The 19,218-nt window shown below is 42.4% G+C and overlaps 2 protein-coding genes across 5 annotated transcripts; one reads left to right on the top strand and one right to left on the bottom strand.

Moving 5' to 3' along the window:
- The first annotated feature begins 271 nt into the window (after positions 1-271).
- On the top strand, positions 272-11,839 carry fanci (FA complementation group I). 3 transcript variants are annotated; one of them, XM_084933038.1, is made up of 37 exons: positions 272-607; positions 708-780; positions 939-1,069; positions 1,390-1,543; positions 1,634-1,691; positions 1,959-2,000; positions 2,141-2,264; positions 2,350-2,435; positions 2,562-2,694; positions 2,803-2,880; positions 2,998-3,134; positions 3,966-4,146; positions 4,241-4,328; positions 4,434-4,564; positions 4,646-4,716; positions 4,807-4,921; positions 5,042-5,164; positions 5,542-5,610; positions 5,692-5,793; positions 5,876-6,064; positions 6,197-6,318; positions 6,611-6,772; positions 6,988-7,167; positions 7,268-7,434; positions 7,524-7,594; positions 7,688-7,804; positions 7,878-7,929; positions 8,031-8,158; positions 9,402-9,467; positions 9,559-9,655; positions 9,769-9,953; positions 10,041-10,097; positions 10,176-10,235; positions 10,323-10,397; positions 10,519-10,614; positions 10,704-10,805; positions 11,044-11,839. In XM_084933038.1, the coding sequence occupies exons 1-37, from the start codon at positions 515-517 to the stop codon at positions 11,104-11,106; spliced, it is 3,978 nt and encodes a 1,325-aa protein (XP_084789164.1). In that variant the 5' UTR covers positions 272-514; the 3' UTR covers positions 11,107-11,839. The 3 variants fall into 3 exon arrangements, with proteins under 3 accessions (XP_084789164.1, XP_084789163.1, XP_084789162.1); XM_084933037.1 differs by lacking the exon at positions 11,044-11,839 and having other exon boundaries at positions 2,565-2,694; positions 10,704-10,961; XM_084933036.1 differs by lacking the exon at positions 11,044-11,839 and having other exon boundaries at positions 10,704-10,961.
- Positions 10,394-19,186, bottom strand: polg (polymerase (DNA directed), gamma). 2 transcript variants are annotated; one of them, XM_084933039.1, is made up of 23 exons: positions 19,122-19,186; positions 17,966-18,563; positions 17,586-17,781; positions 17,291-17,458; positions 17,039-17,185; positions 16,846-16,925; positions 16,553-16,735; positions 16,325-16,467; positions 16,091-16,214; positions 15,774-15,995; positions 15,526-15,643; positions 15,209-15,292; positions 14,992-15,105; positions 14,743-14,903; positions 14,615-14,668; positions 14,412-14,529; positions 14,181-14,316; positions 13,838-14,084; positions 12,758-12,880; positions 12,464-12,632; positions 12,084-12,292; positions 11,841-12,001; positions 10,394-11,286 (listed from the first exon to the last, which is right to left on the bottom strand). In XM_084933039.1, the coding sequence occupies exons 2-23, from the start codon at positions 18,535-18,537 to the stop codon at positions 11,222-11,224; spliced, it is 3,594 nt and encodes a 1,197-aa protein (XP_084789165.1). In that variant the 5' UTR covers positions 18,538-18,563; positions 19,122-19,186; the 3' UTR covers positions 10,394-11,221. The 2 variants fall into 2 exon arrangements, with proteins under 2 accessions (XP_084789165.1, XP_084789167.1); XM_084933041.1 differs by lacking the exon at positions 19,122-19,186 and adding an exon at positions 18,886-19,080.
- Between the last annotated feature and the right edge of the window lie 32 nt (positions 19,187-19,218).

Here is a 19,218-nt window from a genome sequence, read left to right as displayed (position 1 = left end):
ATAAACCTCGTGGTTGAAAACGTGGTTGCCACGGCTGAAGTGATGACTGTTTTCCGCCAAATGTAAGTTTGATCAAAGTACTCCTTCCGTTCAGATATGAAACTATATGGAAATTGTGTTATGCTAGCATATTATTCCAAGTTACTGGAAAACTGTTTTTTTTTTTTTTTACATTATACGCATTTTGCCGTACAGGGGAATGTGACCTGGATTATAACGTGATTGAGGGAGTCTGAGTTGAACATGGCAACCACAAAGCAAAACAGGAAGTGTCGTCTGGCGGGAAGTTCGCTTGAAATTTTTTAGAAACACAACAGCAATAAAATTATAATATTACGGAGTAATTTACCTTCAACTAATTTAAACAGGATGCCCAGGATTAAATGCAAGTAGATAATCGATAAGTGTAAGTAAAATAAAAATAATAACGTTCATAAACTTACTGAGATTTACGAGATAGATTTCTAGCTTATTCTACAGTTGCTAGCCACTTGTGTCAATCTGTGGGTGGACAATGAAAGCAGAAATGGATAAAATTGTCTCACTGTCAAATGAAGAAAATATCCCCGAACTACAGAAATACCTTTCAACCCTTACCGATGACCAGGTAAGTTATTTTACAAACTAAGGGCGACACATTTGGAAATTCCAAAGTCATGTCTGTTTTACCTATAAAATACTCTTACTATCTATCACACAATGTTTAGCTCATCAACACGATTACCAATAGTGCACTGAAGGGCAAGAAGGTTGGGACCATAATAAAAGGCATATTTAAAGGTTTGTACACATTCATTCTTGTAAGTGTGAAACATCGCAAGATAGCTAAGGTAATATAATTCACTCATACACCATGTCAGACTCATTTAACATATATGCATAACTTCTGCTTGATGATAAGGTATGTAATAAATGTACAGTTTGTGCTTGTTGTTTAGGTTCTCCACCCAGCTCCACTGCTGGGGCAAATCGTAGACTTCTCCTGTATCAGCACTGCATCCCTCTGTGTGAGTCTGGGGATCTTCAGACTGAGGTGGCAGCAGATATCATTGGGTTGCTTATGCTGGAGGTATTTATGTTATACAGAAGTTATTATAGATTTGATGTACGCTATATCCAAATATGGTTTAATGTAATCAAAGTGAAATATGGATTTACAAATTAAAATATGTTGATTTCATGTAACTGGTTGATTAAATCAAATAAGTGTGTTTTGGAACTACGCTTTTGGGTCTACTTGATTTTTGTGCTTGTAACAGGTTTTTTTTTCTCCTGATCTGACTTGCAATCCTATCATTTATAACTACTTGAATTAGATAAGTAGAAATATATTGTGACACTTTCTTTTTTTCTTATGAATGAGAATGATTGTTTTAATATAACACACAGACTCATACACTATCCGGGCCATCTCTTGCAACACTGGGGTCTCTTTTTGTTGATGCCATCAAAGTGGGGAAAATGAGCAGTGGGAAATCTCTGGAACTGTTTCCTACAGTTCTTACTGCACTTACAGCATGTGAAGCCTTGTCTTATGGCAAAGGTACTTTGTGATCAACATTGTTGTCTAACGTAATATCACATATGTCACAATCTATAAGGTCTAAAACACAATTTTTTATTATAACTTTAGGGGAACTCAGTGGTGAGGAGTATAAGAAGCAGCTGATTAACAGCCTCTGCTCGAGCAGGTGAGGACATGTTGCATTTGATATATATAGTGATATGCAAATATATATTGTAAATGTTTTTGGTAGTATTTTATTATTTAGATGCCAGTTCATGCCTAATTTATTAGAAATTACATGGTCATGTAATGAAAGTGATCATGATGAAGTACCTCAGTGCCATGTCTTTTACTGTTTTAGTCCAATTACCAGTTTGTGATGTAGAGATTAAATGATTTGCAGATGACTGAAAAATATTTTTATTTACATTACATGGTCTTTTTCATGCAGATGGGATCCACAGTGTGTCATCCACTTGACAACCATGTTTAGGTAGGACTTTGTTATTTTAAGTTCATTGCATGCTTTAACATATTTCTGTTTCCATCATAATAGAATTTATTTCAATATTGGTGTATTTTATATTTTTTTAGTTCCTTTTAAAATGTTTTACTGTGTCTGCCTCATTTTAGGGATGTGCCTTTGTCATCAGAGGAGTTGCAGTTTGTGGTGGAGAAAGTATTGAGGATGTTCAACAAACTAGATCTGCAGGAGATCCCGCCGCTGGTTTACCAGCTGCTGCTTTTGTCTGCAAAGGTGTGTGACAATGTGTCTTCAACAACACATTATGTTTCTGTTTGTGTTAGTCATCTAAATGCCGGTCTTGTTCTTTGTCTGTTAGGGTTGTAAGAAACAAGTCCTGGACGGAATCGTAGGTTATTTTAAGGAGCAGGACGCTCGCCAAGAAGAGGAGCAGAAACATGGAGAGTGAGTGTTTCATATACTGCAAGTGGGATTTACTATAGTCACAATACATCTTTTTGTAAACTTTCCATTTACTGACTGTCTGTTTTTTGTTTGTTTGTTTTTTTAACTTGTACACCCGCTTCTCAGCAGCCTGGATCTAGAGGTTCAGTCTATTCCACAGGACCAGCTAAGGCATGTAGAGGGCACTGCTATCCTCCACATAGTCTTTGCTATAAGACTAGACCATGAGCTTGCAAGGGAATTTCTTAAAGGCTTTAAGGTTATGTATAATATCACTCATCTGTTCGTTGTTTTAATAGTTTGAGAATTGTTTGTTATAATTTGTAAGGATAGTCTGTGTCATAGATATTGATTTTCATTTTGGCAGACATCGTATGCAGACTTGTGTCCTTTCAGTGTTGCCCTGTTGCTCTCAGTGGCACGTATCCAGCGTTATGAAGAGCAGGTTAGAAATCTACACTACACACTACTTCCCGTACTCCGTAGAGTCTTAATTCATGTTATCTTTCCTATTCATTTGTGTTAATCATTTCATTTTTGATGATGATGATTTTTTTGGAAGGTATTTGAACTTTTGAAAGGGACCATCATCAAGAGCTTCAAGGACGAGCAGCTACAACAGGGGTCAAAGTTACTACAAGACCTCCTACCCGGGCACTGCAGTGTGGCTCAGATGATACTGGATACAGTCCAGAACAGGTAAGAAGAGCAAAATGTTGATTTATGTATTCTATTTGATACCTTCAACAGAAAAACTTGATGTGTTTCTTTCTCCATGATTTCTTTCAAAATAAGGTAATGCCCCTCTGTGGCAGCTCGTGGTCTGTGGTGCCGATGCAGGGGAGGGGGACGCACCTGAGCAGCATCTGCAATCACCCCTCTCCAACATAAAGAGTTTGTTCTGGGTGCTGTCAGTTGTTGTTGGTATGTGTCAGGCTGTGAGCTGCGGAGCTCACAGCCTGCCAAAACCCAGGAGGGGGGGCACGGCAGACCCAGGACCAGAGCTGACAGCCACACAGTGAGAGCAGGCGGCAGTGTCACGCCGCCAGCAGGAAGAACTCCAGGACCGGATCGCGCGTGGGGTGCAGGTGATTGAGAATCTTGGATCTGGTCCTGGCTGACACCGCCGCGACCCCCACCAGCATTCCCCAACAGCATGGGAGTGGAGGAGGGCCGGGCTGTTCAGGCTCCCCGGATAAAGGCACTGTAGCAAGCACACGGTGACATGTACATGCTGTTCAGCATACTTTATTCACCACTTTTCTCGCGGTTGCTGTACACACACACACACAGTCAGCTGCAGCTCACAGCCCAACACATACCAACAACAACAACTGACAGGACCCAGTGCAGACTCTTTATGCCGACGAGGTGTGATTGCGGATGCCCCTCAAGTTTATCCGCCTCCCCTGCAGCGGCACCGCAGACCACACCCCGCTACACACTCAATAAAAATAAATGACATGGTACAACACAAACAGTATTTGTATTTTAACCTCTCACATGAGGTCTACGTTTCCATCCGTATAGTGTGTTCGGATGGGATCATGTTACCCAAGGGCTAGTGCAGCTGGGCTTCTTCCTGATGGATGCATTTGGACCCAAACCTGGACCGTTTGGCAAGACCACGGAAGGCTCTCTAGCTGTAGCCCGAACACCAAGTCAACAAGCGTGTAAGCTAGGAGGACAGGTGCTACTCCAGGGCTTTAAGGTAACATTTTTTGTTAAAATTTTATGCTATGAAGTATTGTAAATAAAGTATTTTCAATGTCATGCAAATATTGTGTATTTTATGTCTTTAACAGATGCATGAGCCTATCAGGGGAGAGATATTGGAGCAGGTCTTAAATCGACTAGTCACAAAGACAGCCTCACCCGTCAGTCATTTCTTAGGTAACACAACCTCTAGACAGCAGGGTTAAGTTGTAGATGCGCATCAGCACTTTATGACTTTATTTTTTTTATTCTTGTGTTTTAATGTTTTTTTTTCTTCTTCAGACCTTTTCTCTGATATTGTGGTCTCTGCCCCAATGATCCTTCTGGAGTCATCCTCTAAGGTGACAGAGACGTTTGACCACTTGTCATACCTGCCTTTGGCCACCGTTCAAGGTCTACTCAAAGCTGTCCAGGTACCTAAACAGGCCAACAGATACACATAAATGCTCTAGAGGTTTCCATTGTGTAATCGTTGGTTTCTGTTTAATCTTCAGCCCCTGCTCAAGGTCAGCATGTCCTTGAAAGATGCTTTAATTTTAGTTCTTCGCAAGGCCATGTTTTCCAGGTTTGTGCTACTTTATTCTTAACACAGCTTTAAAGTGCAATTAAAGAAGGGTGGCTTATACTAACCAACCCCCTTACTTGACTCTACTAGCCAACTGGATGGTCGGAAGTCTGCAGTGACAGGCTTCTTGTTGCTGCTGAAGAACTTCAAAGTGTTAGGCAGCTTGGCCTCGAGTCAGTGTAGCCAGGCAATCTCCTCCAGCCAGGTACAGTTGCAGTAAAACTCTTTATACTTTACATACTTGCTTCTAGAAAGTGTGCTAGAAACACTCTGCAGGTGTGGAACCGTCTAATTTTTTGGTTTGTCTTTCTGTTACATTTCATAGATCCAAGTGGATGTTCACTCGCGCTACAACTCAGCTGCCAATGAAGCATTCTGCTTGGAGATCCTCAGCAGTCTGCGTCGCTGCCTCAGCCAGCAGGCTGATGTGCGCCTCATGCTCTATGAGGTCAGAAGCATTTTTTCAATGTCATGTCTTATTATGTTTATCAGTATGAAGAAAGGGCTAGAGACGTGAACCTGGGATAGTTAGTGGATACATTTTACAAAGGGTGTTGAATATGAAGCTGGCAGGCATAAGAAAAGAGAAATACTACAGAGAAGTTTCATAGATGTAGTGAAGGAGGACATGAAGGGGGACGGTGTGAAAGAGGTGGATGCTAGAGATGGGGTAAGATGGAGGCAGATGATCTGCTGTGGTGATCCCTAAAGGGAAAAACGAATCTGAGTTAACCTCTACTCTTTCGTTATTTATGTGTATAGATACGGTTTAGCTGTAAAAATGTTACTTTCATACTGAAAAAGAAAATTCTTGTGGTTTTTAAGGGTTTTTTTGATGTTCTTCGTCGTAACTCGCAACTTGCAAGCTCCATCATGCAGACCCTTTTGTCACAGGTATGTATATGTATGAGTTAACTGCATGCTATCTTAGTTATAATGGACTTGATGATGTATCAGAAGCTTGCTTGTCCTTAGCTGAAGCGGTACTACGAGCCTGAACAAGACCTCCTGCCCCCAGTGAAACTGGAACCATGCATCACTGCTCACGGAGACCAAGTCTACCTCCAGGAGCCTCTGGTACTCTTGTGTGCATTGTACCATATTTGCAAGTTGTTTTATTTCGACTGATATGCAAGCTATAAATAGTGTTATGTTTCAGGCCCATCTGCTGAGCTGTACTGTACATTGCTTGATGTGGCTGCAAAACACACGCCAGTCAGCCAACCCCAATGCCGATGACAGTGACGGTGATGAGGAAGAGGAGGAAGGATACCGGTCGGACCTACATGCTATTCTAGAGAGTATGACAAGACGCATGATCAAGTGCGAACTAGAAGACTTTGAACTGGTATGTCTTGAGATCAAGAGCAAGCAGCTTCTTTGTCCTTAGCAGATTTCAGATTATTCTGCTTTTACGTTGGCTCTGAACCTTGGTCTGTTCCAATATTGCTAAGTCTTATAATTTGTGTATACTGATCAGGACAAGTCGGCTGAGTTTTCAATGGGATCCAGTGTTGGAGTGAAGAATAATATCTATGCTGTGCTGGTGATGGGAGTGTATGAGGTCCTCATGGAGTACAACTTTATCAAAGCCAACTACAGGTAACAAGCACCTGTTTTTGAGAAAGTGTTGTTGTGTTACACAGTTGAATTTATAAACCCACAGCAACTGTTCAGGTCACTACGTTTACTGACTGATACACAGAGCCAGCACTCCCCCATATAGCTGATTTCATAGAAGTAACACAAAAAATACTTGGATCTTTACCAAAATAAAAGTTTAATAAAGTTAATCATCCTAATTTAATTATGCATCATACAAAACATATGCCATATTATGCAGCGGGGAGTTCTTTTTATAATTTACCATCGTGTCTTCCCTCGTTTCTTGCAGTAAAAGGTGCTTTGAGGAGATCATCGAGCTGTTCAGCCGTTACCACAAGCTGTCTGAGATCCTGAAGGAGAAGTCTGGAAAGGGTCGGGTGCCCTCACACAAGACCCCTCGCAGTTTATTCTCAATGGGCATCATATCAACATCAATCACTGTGCTCTTCAGGTAAATGGTTTCTTTAGCGTTGCTTACATGGACTACTAGTAGATCTGTGGAATTTAATAAAATCAGTTATTTATAGTTTGCAGCTGATTGTAGGCACTCTGATTGTTTAAATCTATTCATTAAAATGCAAATTAGAAATACTATGCAAACTTGGAAAGTCAAATTCCATGGATAAGAATTAGAAATGGTAAATCAGAACAAATCTTCTTTTGCAGGGATAACACTCAGAGCAGAGAGGAGGCTCTCTCAGTACTTCGTTCAAATGGAGAGTTTGTGCGTTATATACTGAGCGCGGTTGTGCAGAAGATCCAGCAGCTGGATGAAACGGGACACACAGACGGCCCAGATGGACAGAACGCAGACAAGACTTTCCGCTTCCTCTGTGACATGACCAGGTAGAAATCTCTTGGGCTAAATGACAGCACATGATTTGTTTATGATAATACTTATAGGACCAAAAATGAGAATAAACAATCTGTCTATGTCTCTTTATAGTGTCCTGATGTGGCGTTACACGAACATCCCCAGCGTGGTTGAGGAGGGGGGAAAGAAGGAGAAGCGCTCCAGTTTGTCTCAGCTGTGTCTGGAGGGTTTGCTCAGGATCTTCACAACCTGCCAACAACGCTACCCAGACAAGATGGCCCAGCTGCTCTCCACCATGGGTTGGACAAGCAGTGAAAAAGCAGTACATTTTGTAGCAACAAAAAATATGCAGGAATTAATCATTATGTGTTTCTTTGAAATGATGCAGAAAATGGTACAGAGCAAGAGGACGAAGGCGATGTTGTAGAGATGAACTACTTTTACATCCGACAGTTTCAGGTGCTTCTGATTTAACACTAAATAATACAAGAAAACTGTGTTTATTAAGTATGACATGTTTGCTAAAATCCAGTTTTCTTTGCCCGTCAACAGAGGGCGCTGTTCACACAGTTAAGTGGCGGTGAGGAAGACTTTAACAGCAAAGAGGCTCAGCTTCTGATCAGCATCCTAAGCGTACTCTCGCGCCAGCTAAAGCCCTCCTCCCAGCAGGTAAATTTATTTTTAAATGCACTCCACCAAATTAACATACTCCTGTTCTAATTCACTATTATCTAATTAACAGTTTGTTCAGATGATCACGTGGACTGTGAAAATCTGCAAAGAGACCAGTTTTGGTAAGTTATAGTTTACTTAACCTCTGTGTCTATATTAGGTGCATATTAGGTGCCATTTCCTGATGTGTGTGCATGTGTTTGGGGGTTTTCTCTCCCTTTAGAGGATTCTGCCTTCTGTAAGGGGCTGCTCTCTCTCCTCTTCAACCTTCATGTTCTTTATAAGAGTCCTGTAGGCCTACTGCTGGAGCTCTGCCAAGACATCCACAGCGAACTGGGAGATATTGATCAGGTACGAACAATTTTTCTTTGCAGTGTTCAGAGCACAATTTGGCATTAAACTATACTGATACTGTTATTACTGCAACTCATTTAATTATATAAAACTGCACACACAGCTAGAGTTGATAGACAGACTATATTGCCAAAAGTATTCATTCACTCATCCAGATCATTGAATTCAGGTGTTCCAATCACTTCCATGCCCACAGGTGTATGAAATCCAGCACCTAGACATGCAGACTGCTTCTACAAACATTTGTGAGAGAAAGGGTTGCTCTCAGGAGCCACCCGTGCAACAAGTCCAGCTGTGAAATTTCCTTGCCAGCATATATTCAGTTGTGAACTGTTACTGGTGTTTTATCAAAATAACTGGGATTGGGAAGTAGTTGGCCACGTAAAATCATAGAGCAGCGTCAGCGGATAATGAGGCACATAGTGCGCAGAGGTCGGCAACTTTTTCAACATTGATCACTACGGACCTCCAAACTTCAGATAAGCTCTGGAAGATTTGTAGAGAGCTTCATGGAATGGGTTTCAGTGACCAAACAGCTGCATCCAAGCCTTACATCACCAAGTGCAATGCAAAGCATCATATGTAGTGGTGTAAAGCACATCACCACTGGAGTCTAGAGCAGTGGTGACGTGTTCACTGGAGTGACAAATCAGGCTTCTCCGTCTGGCAATCCATCAGACGAGTCTGGGTTTGGCGGCGGTATGGTGCATGCCAAGACATTTTAGACAGTTTCATCCTCCGAACTTTTCGGGAACATTTTGGGGCTGGCCCCTTTCTGTTCCAGCATGACTCCATACCTGTCCATAAAGGCATGGATGAGCCAGTTTGGTGAGAATCTGACTGGCCTTCAGAGTCCTGACCTAAACCCAAGAGAACATCTTTTGAATGAATTGGAGCAGAGATGGCGAGCAGGCCTTCTTTTTCAACATCAGTGTCTGACCTCACAAATCCACTTCTGGAAGAATGCTCAAAATTCCTATAAACATACTCCCAAACCTTTTGAAAGCCTTCTCAGATGAGGTGAAGCTGTTATAGCTGAAAAGCTGGGCCAACATCATTTGAAACATTATGGATTAAGAATGAAATGTCACTCAAGTTCATATGAAAGAATTTAATGATCAAACAAGACTATTTTAAATCCAAGTTTCTTTCCCACAGTACACTGATGACTGTAACCTTCATACACCCACATTAAAGTGCATTTGTGAACTGATTTCTTTTATTTGTTTTCCTGTCTCAGGATGTGGAGGTGGAAAAGCAGTCTAATTTTGCCATTGTCAACATGAAAACTGCTTCAACAGCAGCAGTAAGTGTTGGTTTTCTGACTGACTGGCTGTGAGAGTTATGCCTTTGCTTATCCTGCTCACCTTCTTCTTCATGTTAATGTCTTGTCCCAGCTGCTGGTCCTGTCTCAAGTTGACAGAGTGCTTGATGAAGTGGACTGGCTTATTGCCAGGAAGAAAAGTCAGACAGCTTCTGACAAATTGGGCTGTGGTAAGAAGCCTTTCACACTGATGCTCACTTTGATTAATGCTGAGGAGGAAGAGATGCATTTGTCAGCAAGTGGGGCTAAAATGCAAGTGATGCTGTGTTTCATAAATGTGTAGGTGAAGCCACACAGACTGCAGGTCGGCAGGACCCAGTTGAGAAAGCAGTGACGCTGCAGCTTGGGACTCTCTTAACAGCGCTAAGTGAGCTGGTCCAGACGGCCTTGCTGCTGGGCACCTGCACCGTTACACTGTTAAGAGAACTGACCCGCACGTATACCATCCTCACCACGCTGGTCAAATATGTGTGTATTTGTCAACTTGATGTTCTGAGTGAAAATGTCAGGGCAGCTTGCAGAGTGTAACATTACATTTTCTTCATTTTACTTTAGTATATCCAGGTGTGTGCCAGCCAGCACGGGTCGCTGCCAGCTCGCTTTGAGAAGCTGGTGAGTCCGAGCTACTGTCACCTAGCTCAAATTTTCCTGTATAGATCTAACGTCATACTAACTGTTTCATATTTGCAGGTCAAACTATCTGGCTCCCACCTAACACCACAGTGCTATTCTTTTATCACATATGCTCAGGTATTAGCATGGTTCAGTTGTCCAGCTCCATTGCATTAATGTTTTGTTGTTACAGAAATGACACAAGATGCTTTTTATTCCTCTTAGAGTGGAGACATCAGTGGTGGAGGTGCAGATGACAAAAAGAAAAAGAGAAGGAATGACGTGAACACCGGTGCTTCTGTAAGGCCTCTTGTAAATTTAATGAATGAGGACTGAACAATACAAATTTTGTTTTTAGAATAATGAAATATATGCATACAAAGAAATATAAACAAGTCTGTTATGTTTTTCCTCTTGGAAGGCAAAACTTTTGCGTGAGACTAAAGCTATCCCCAACCTGATCTTCAGCATTGAGCAGTATGAGAAGTATCTCATCACACTCTCAAAGAAATCAAAGGTTTGTGTAAATATTGAAAAAATATATACATTTTTTTAAAACTCTGCAGGCCTCTGGACACTGTAAAATCTATCTGCATGTTTTTCCAGGTAAACTTGATGCAGTACATGAAGCTGAGCACTTCGAGAGATTTCCGCATCAATGCCGCTACTCTGGATGCAGCCCTGCAGGAACAGGATGACAGCCAGGAGGTAAGCGCTAGCTCAGCTCCACAGGAGCTTCAATACTGTTCAACATACACAACAGCCTCTTCTCTCCACTTTTACTTTATTATACGAGTCCATAAAACTGACTCCATATCCACACTGTTCCCACTGTTGAAATGTGCATGTAGCTTGATGCTTTGAATGCTCTGAGCTAAAAGTAGATAATTTTTCCCTTCAACACGCTCTCTTTGTTTGTTTGTCTTTGTTCTTCCATTGCTCTCAGACCACAGAGTCACAGGACACCACCGAGACACAAGAACCCAAACAGAAGAAGAGGAAACAGTGAGGTCATACTGGGCACCACTGCTACACACACGCACACACGTCCAGACTGCAGCAGCGGGTGAACGGTGTCCTGGCAGTTGTATGTTTGGAATAAAAGCTGACTGGTCCACAAAGAGCTATCTCCCTTTGTTTAGAGAGCCTTTTGTGATGTCGATGATTTGGTAGATGTCCAAGGCCTCACCTGTGGAAAGTTTGCACACATTATTTAGTATTCTGATTGTGTTCCTCAAGTCCACTTTATCAAAAAACCTTCTTGCATTTCCAACCCCAGTTTATATCTGTCTTTGTCTTGATTACATTAAAATAGTCATTTCTAATTTGGCTTATTTAGAAATTTGAAACTTATTTGATTTACTTCCTTTAAGGAAATCTCGTGATAAACAAGCTGTGCTGTTGATTTGCTTAAAATTCTTGAAGACTAACTGAATACTGTGTGGTCATGCTAAGAGGTGGATTTAATTACTTTCCATATACATTATTGTATTTTAAAGAGATGTTTAGTCCAACTTTTGTAAGGTGTTGTTTTAAAACAAATTGCTCTGTACACGAGCATTTTTGTAGCTTTAAGTGCTAGAGCTAAATTGCATGTTCTTGCGTCTGAATTTGTTACATTTAGATTTTGTAATGAGACAAGCTGTCCTGTCTTTCCTGTGCACTTTGTATAAGAAACATTTCTATAATAAATATACTACTCTTAATGTTGGAAGAAGGCTGGTGATGGTGTGCAGAACTCACCAGGCGGTAGACCATACTTTTGTTCCACACCTGTGGGGTTGGAGGGAGTCACACAGTCCATGTTGACCTCCTTCCTCAAACACTGATCAATGTCAACTGCACTGAAGAAGGCTACAGACTGGGGAAGGTCCTGCATGCCTAAAGCATGAGCAAACATACTCCTGCAGGAAGAGAAACACAGTAACCATCCATTATAGAGCACACAGTTTGTCAGTGAGAATATACGGTCAGCTAAGAGCACACCTTGTAAGGAGGTTTGTGATTTGAAGTGCCAGAGCTGCTCGGTAACAGTCTTCACTGCGGACCAGGTACCGCACCTCATCATGGATGCTGATGCAGAAGCGGCCATCAATGTTATACTCCTCAATGAGCCACTTCATGACCACCAACATCAGATGGAGGTAGTCCACTGCAGAGCTCTGAACCACCCAGTTCACTCTGCTGGTGATAAACTGAAAGGAGACATTAATGAAGAGTTTATTTTGCCATTCAGAGCCTTCTGACTGACCTCTTGAGTAATGCATTGGTCGTTCGTTGTATTGGCAAAACAAATCAAATCCCTTTAAATACTCAGATTAAATCATATATATATTATACTCCTGTTGCCAGCTTTAGTCAGTCACCTCATCTTTAACCGCCTTGGGCTCTAGTGCTCTGCTGATCCTGCAGCCTAGAACAGGAGTGGCCGGGTTCTTTGAATGGGCTATACTCTCCAGCTTATTGAACATGTCCGACTCAGTACCTCCAGCCCACAGGCGCTGCCCAACAATATCCCATCTTTTCCGTCGAGAACTGAGATGGTGTCAGGAGCACAAAAAAAGCGAAATTAAAGAGCACCTGAGAGGAGGATATTCAGGGACAGTAAATGGGTTATTGCAAGCCAGGCACTTGTGAATGTTTGTGTTTTGCGTTCTCACGATTGTGAAGCCACTCTAGTGATCCTCCGCAATTCTTGGAGGGAGACGCTTCCATCTTCCTCCCGCTCCACATCTATACCCAGTTCATTCACCAGCCACTCGCCGTCCTCTGACAAATGATATCTGACAAATACAAACACCTGTCTTTTTATAGCAGATAACCACCTTAAACATATTCTGCAGTAGAACAAAAACAGAAGAAAACCATTAATCAACATATAAACATTACCTAATGCTGCTGAAGTGAAGCAGAGCAAAGTTACGCAGGTTTAATTAGAGACACAGCTAAGTGTTTTGCAATTTTGCAAAATTTTAAAAAGTTCAAATTTCTTCAGTATTGAACAGCAGAAATGAGGCTCTCTTGTCGGAAGTCAAATTTAAATTTAAAAAAAAAAAAACAGCGGCCGACAGCGCTGTACATAATGGTAGACTTGTGCGTAATAAGCAAGCGAATAATGCAGAAAACAGGTTTTTAGATAAGAAACTGTTCTTGAAGTGCACTGAGAGAAAGAGAGCTGTGCATGAAGTGTAATTTTACCGTGGCGGAAGCAAAACAGCAAAAGTAAGAGGGAATTCATGACGATGTTTACGTGAAGCGAAATGTGAAGAGTAGTTTGGATCTTCTTTTGCTGCTGGTTCAGTCAAATTTGGTTGGAGAGAGACAAAGCCTACAGCTCCAGAATCTAGTGCAAAAAAACCCCCAAAAAAAACATGTAAACACAATGCACGGACCCACCGACGTATCAGAATCTGTGAGTTGTCGGCATGACGGCGTGTCCGTGTACGTGCAGTCGGGTGAGAAAGCCGAAATCTCACTGATTCTTATCCGTCGGCGGTTCCGCACTTTGTGTTTAGGTCTTCATGCCGAATCCGTGTACCTGCTCTCGTTTGCGTTTTTAGCTGTTTGGTGGTTGTCAAAATTTTGTGAGGTTTAACCTGAGATTCTGGCGCTTCGGACAAAATAAATTTATATTTAAGAATCAATTCAGGATTTTAATGAATCAACATCGCGTTATTCAAGCTAGAATCGATTTTAATCGGAAAACTGATTATCAAAACCCACCCCTACGTTGAACTTACCTGCGTATACCTTTTGTTAGGGCATACATCTGTCTGGCCTTACTGGCAGCTCCTGTCTGACTGAGGCGGTGGTTGAACTGCATGAGCAACCTCTCAGCAAAGGGCTGCCCGGCGCCATATATGCGTCCATAGTTAAACACCTTTGCGTGCTCTCGGCTGATGCCCACAGCATCAGCGGTACGGCTGTGCAGGTCAGTGCCTTCACTCTTCTTTCCCTGGAGGGTCATCCAGCCAAATGCTGTACAACCTAAACCACAGAGAGACATATGCAGCATTGTCATTAAAGGAAGACACATAACAAAGTCTCCTTCTGTAGATTTCTTTAGAACCAAACCTGTCATACCGTGCATGCCTGCAAAGTGAGCCTCTCCAAGCACTGCGGCAATCCACAACTCTTGTGAATCTACATCTGCTCCTATCAGGTGATATCCAGGTGGTACCTGCACCATGGCCTTTAGCTCACTGCCTACCCGATCCCGCTGTTGACACAGAATAAAGCCCATACAGAATTGCTCTAGTGTCTGGTCAGTATTTTCAGACTTATCCAGATTAGCGTGTCGGCTCTGCTTCTTACCCGTGCATTACTGGCAGTCAACCACGTCGGCTCCACAGCTCTACGTGTTACCGTTCCAGCAGTAACGACCTGAGGTAATATGGCACCATACTGGCCCTCCTCATCAAAATCTTTGTGTCTTTAGGGAAATGTTACATTCATTACCCTCATTACTTTATGTCTAATCAATCAATCTTTTATTTTTTTTTAAATATTAGACAAACCTGCTGACAGAACGGGGAAGCTCTCCTTTTCTGAGCCACAGCACCATCTGAGAACTACGAGAAGACCTTTTAGCATTACTAAAGTTTATTGGTTATTGAATTACTTTGATTAACTCTGATGGGAGTACCTTATACGTTTATGGGCATTCCTCCAGAAAGACATCATTTTGTTGATTTCCAGAGCTCGTGTTGCATTGGTGCCACCTCTTCCTGCTCTCAGAGTGCCATCCTCCATTTTGGCCAGGAAGTCCTTGGAGAACGGACTGCCGACATTGTTGTGATTGCCATCCTTTAAACACAAATAATTGGTCACAAGGTAAAAATAGCTTGGTGGAACAACACTGTGCCTATGATATATATTAATAATATAAATTCACCTTATGAGGTAATTTGAAAAACCAGCAACCTGGTATATCGACATCATTGTAGGGGCCGTTTCCATGGTGATAATGGCAATGACTCCCCTCTTTCATATAATGTGGATCTGTAGACTATTGTTGGTAAAGAATACAAAGTATGTTATAAACAAATCATAGTGAAACACTAAACCTGACACGAAATGTGTAATTTAAACTTACAAGCCCGTGCACTCACCCTGTTTTTGTTCTTCTCTGCACTTTTTCTCATTCTGAGGGCGTTTTCCTCCATCTGGCTTTCCAGGGAACTTAATTCCTCCACCTATACATGACAATAAGAAAAAAACATTATTAAGGTAGATGTGTTATCTGTTCAGAGCACGTAGCCCCGATCAATCAACTCCAACCGCAATCACATGTATTACTGTTGATACTGAAGAAAAGGTCTAAATTTGATGAAAGATTTTTGCAAATTCCAACAGTCTGTAGTGCATGTGGTATCTGTTTGAAGCATGTTGCAATATTCTATGCAAAACATGATGGTATATTATGTACCTTTGTCCACACCGTGCTGTCTGTTAACATGAGGTCATCTGAAGGGATTGAGTCCAGATAGTCCGGTCGCTCCTTGCTATGCTGCTCACAGTACTCTTTGTACACACTTTCAATAGCTCTGTGAAAAACAACAAAACTTTAATACACTGTTAAAAATCTCCAGCCATCAATGATCGTCCTGCTAAGATCAGGTCATGACGTGAAAGCACCCTGCCATGTTTTTACTTTTAGAGCAGTATGTGATTCACCTGTGGGGACACACGGGGCCGGTGTTTTCCTCCTGGGAATCAAGGTTATCCCTGCGTCCAGGTACCAGATACCCCCACCCGTGTTTCTCTGTGTAATGCAAGGGGAAACCATCCCAAGTCAAACCCATCAGTTTAGGTGTCAGTCGCATTTGCAGGCTGATCAGACTGGCTCCAGGTGACCAGCTGTCGTCAGACATCTTCTCACACAGCTTGCGATACCACCTAAAGAAGAAAATAAGGAGGAAAAAGAACTGACTTACACCACCAGTGGGAAACAGAACTGGAAATGGCTCCGTGGTGTGTGAGAGCGATCTTACCCTGGATGTGCAGGTAGATGCTGCCTTCTCTTTGGAAGTCGATTCACTGTTTCTTTTAGGTTCTCAACAGCTAGCCGGCTGGGGCGAGGGCCTTCCATCTCTTCTTCAGATGGTGGACCTGGGTCTAATATAACAAAACTGAATTATCTCTGTTACTTTATTAATAGTCTGTGTGCACTGTAGATATATCATACCAATTACACAAATATTCTGAATTAGTGTCTGAGCTCAGACCTTCCTCCCAGTCTGGAAGAGGAGTGGCGATTTGTTTGTCATCTGCTTTTTTGGAGCCTTTCTTCTTGCTGGCTGCAACTTTCTTCTGCTTGAACTCCTGCACGTCCCAATCAAGATCCCAAAGCCAGGGGTCTTCTTTGTATCTTAGTATAAACACACAAACCTTATGCAATGTAAATGCTTTTAAAAGAACCTTCAAAGCTTGACATAAATCAGTGCTGGTCTCACCTGTCATTCTCCAGAAGCTGACATGCATCATCCGCTAGAATCATCAGAGACTTCTTCATCTCTCTCTGAAGCTCTTCATAAACATCTTGAGAATCTTCCAGGTATCGCCCCCAGTTTTGATTGACGGGAAGGTAGCTCACACCCATCTCCAGCATCCCTGCAAGCGTCACTGGATGAGGGCACCTTATAAAAACACAGCAGAGACAACACAATTATACAATGCTGTGTTGTGTACATTTGTACACAGAAGATAAAGATGACTATAAAATAGCTTTGGGTTGGGATTTGCTGACCTCTCCATGAAGAGGGGCAGCTGTTCTGTGAAGACCTCATGTGTGGCCTTAACGTCAAGGGCGCAGTATTGCATTAACTCCTGTAGGTGTCAGCAAAATCACATTTATTTTGCCTAAGTGTCCATTCAGGCCAAATGCAAGATCTAACAAATGGTTCACATTAATCAGACACACATTTTGCCACAAATCTGACCTGGAAATTGTTTCTGACATCCGTCATGCTCCCCTTCACAAAGGTCTCTCTGGCTTCTTTCTGCAGTGGTGGCCCTCCCACATACAGAGCATGGACATCAGCCAGGTTGTTAATGCTGCTAATATTCACCCAGTCCCAGGAGCCGACCTGTGCACACAACATCATGTCACACTTATGCCAAGAGCCTTCCAAATACCAAATGATAGCCTCAAAATATTACGTAGGTGAACTGTAGTAGAAAAGGACACAAACCATTGGGCCCCCGTGTTTCTTCCCAGCTTTCTTAATGTGTTCCTTGACCTCCTGAAGACCCCTCTTTTTACCCAGCTTACTGGCCATCCACAGTGTGCGCTGGAAGCCGGTTAGCCCTGAAATGGCCATGTGAAGGCTCATGGTGTCCATGAAGCGCACCTTTGAACCCTTATATGGAAGCGAATACAAACATACAAAAGCTACTGGGCATTATAGTGATTCATACAAAAAGAAGTGACCAAAGGATTTTATAAAGTGAGGAGTAAAAGCGACATGTGAGGAATAGGATGTAAACCTTTAATAGGTACTGCTCCTTTATGTGAGCCCGATCAAAGCTGACATTGTGGCCCACAATCAGTCTCTCCTTCCATTTACCCCCTGGAGGGCGAGCAGAGTTGAAAGGTGTCTCTAGCGGAATGAGATCAGCAAGGGTCAGGTGGTTTGACCAGGAGTATCGCTCTTCAATCAGACGCTTACTGCACCACGAGTACCTAGAAAAATAGGACACAGAGATCACTGAGGCACGTACCAGTTATCTTTAAAACTTTTTATTGTTAGCAATTGTTGAATGGAAGACACAATGTTTTAAGTATGAAACAACTACAACAACATAAGAATAAAGCAAATGAATGGATTGTTCTATACAACCCGGTCCCATTTTTGCTCATTTCTTACCAGTTGGTTGGAGAAACAGCAACAGCCAGAGTGGGACACTGTCCCTCCGTTGTGCACACCTCCACATCAAACACGAGAGCTGACTCATCTGGAAAATCTACTTTCTGACTCTCCCCAGTGGGCCCATAGCGTGTCCAGCCGACCTCCCAGCTCCATTCCTGAGGCATGGGTGGTAGATCTGCCAGTTTCAGCTTGGTGGCAGCCTCAAGGTAGGGAAGGCTCTGTGTCTGGGCCAAGTGACAAAAGTGCTCGTCAATGTCATTGCCATACATTTTGGGGAGTTTCAGGTTGACATCGGGCAACAGTGAGGTGTCCTTTCCCCACAGCTGGTGTTTCTGTAAGTGCCTTATGCTGCGCTGTACAGCCTCCTCTCTGTATTCTGGCTCCAGCCCTCGAAAGATCTGCTCGTGAAGACCTTTTGACAGCATCTGGATGTTAAGGGGGTTCAGGCGGGTTTGTGTGGAGTCCTCGCCCTGAAGTATGTGAGGCTTGGTGGAGCAGAAGCCACGTAGACTCATCCATTGTAAAGAGATATGAGTCCTCTTCAGAGGACAGCGTAACACATGCAGCATCACCTCATGTGGACTTCTCACTCGAGCTGGAAGACATTGATTCAAAACTTAATTGACATGACACTGATCAGTCGTGATAAGACAGCGTGACGGAGGCAAATTGAGACTTAATGCAGCTTTATCTAGGCACCACAGAGCCTCTATACACGATTAAATTTGTACTTTCCTACTGCTGAGTGTCTTACAGCCTTCTCTGTGGTTTTGTGAGCCTCTATTATCACTTGCTTGCACTTTGATATTTCACTCAGGTGTTACTAAAATGTGTATAAATTAACTAAACTTTTGCAATAATGCTGCTAGACACAGATGAAACGTGAACTACGTAGCTAATTCTATCATTTTACCCACCGAATTATAAACGTAGAAAGCTGGTTGCCTCGCCTTTTCATATTATTGTAGCTGTTGCACTACAGACACTTCAACGCATGTTTACTTGGCGCACACATAACGCTACGCTAACTTAGCAAAAGGCAGTTTTTAATCTAACTATGTTTTATTACAAAAGCAACCCAGCTGATCTGTTTTATCGTGTTATGTATCCGAAAAGATATTTCTGAAATCATTACAGAATAAATGATAGCTACCTTAGCATTCCTTCTCGTGGGGTTGTGTGCCTAAAGCCAAACAAATCGTTAGCGCCCCCGTGCGGGCTGGATGACTTTTTTTTTCTAGCAGTGGTAT

The sequence above is a fragment of the Perissodus microlepis genome, chromosome 7, assembly GCF_051167445.1.
Source record: "Perissodus microlepis isolate ML-2025 ecotype Zambia chromosome 7, ASM5116744v1, whole genome shotgun sequence".
Taxonomy (NCBI): domain Eukaryota; kingdom Metazoa; phylum Chordata; class Actinopteri; order Cichliformes; family Cichlidae; genus Perissodus; species Perissodus microlepis.
Note: the sequence above shows the minus strand (reverse complement) of the source record. Positions and strands in the feature narration are given on the sequence as shown.

Bases quoted from the DNA above. Each gene is read 5' to 3' on its own strand.
- fanci (XM_084933036.1), top strand. From the start codon at position 515: ATGAAAGCAGAAATGGATAAAATTGTCTCACTGTCAAATGAAGAAAAT. The intron at 1,070-1,389 runs GTATTTATGTTA...TATAACACACAG, and splicing joins TTGGGTTGCTTATGCTGGAG to ACTCATACACTATCCGGGCC. The intron at 10,236-10,322 runs GTATTAGCATGG...TATTCCTCTTAG, and splicing joins CTTTTATCACATATGCTCAG to AGTGGAGACATCAGTGGTGG.
- polg (XM_084933039.1), bottom strand. From the start codon at position 18,537: ATGCTGCATGTGTTACGCTGTCCTCTGAAGAGGACTCATATCTCTTTA. The intron at 17,459-17,585 runs GTTTACATCCTA...CTTCCATATAAG, and splicing joins AGGAGCAGTACCTATTAAAG to GGTTCAAAGGTGCGCTTCAT. The intron at 12,881-13,837 runs GTAAGTTCAACG...TGTATTTGTCAG, and splicing joins CTAACAAAAGGTATACGCAG to ATATCATTTGTCAGAGGACG.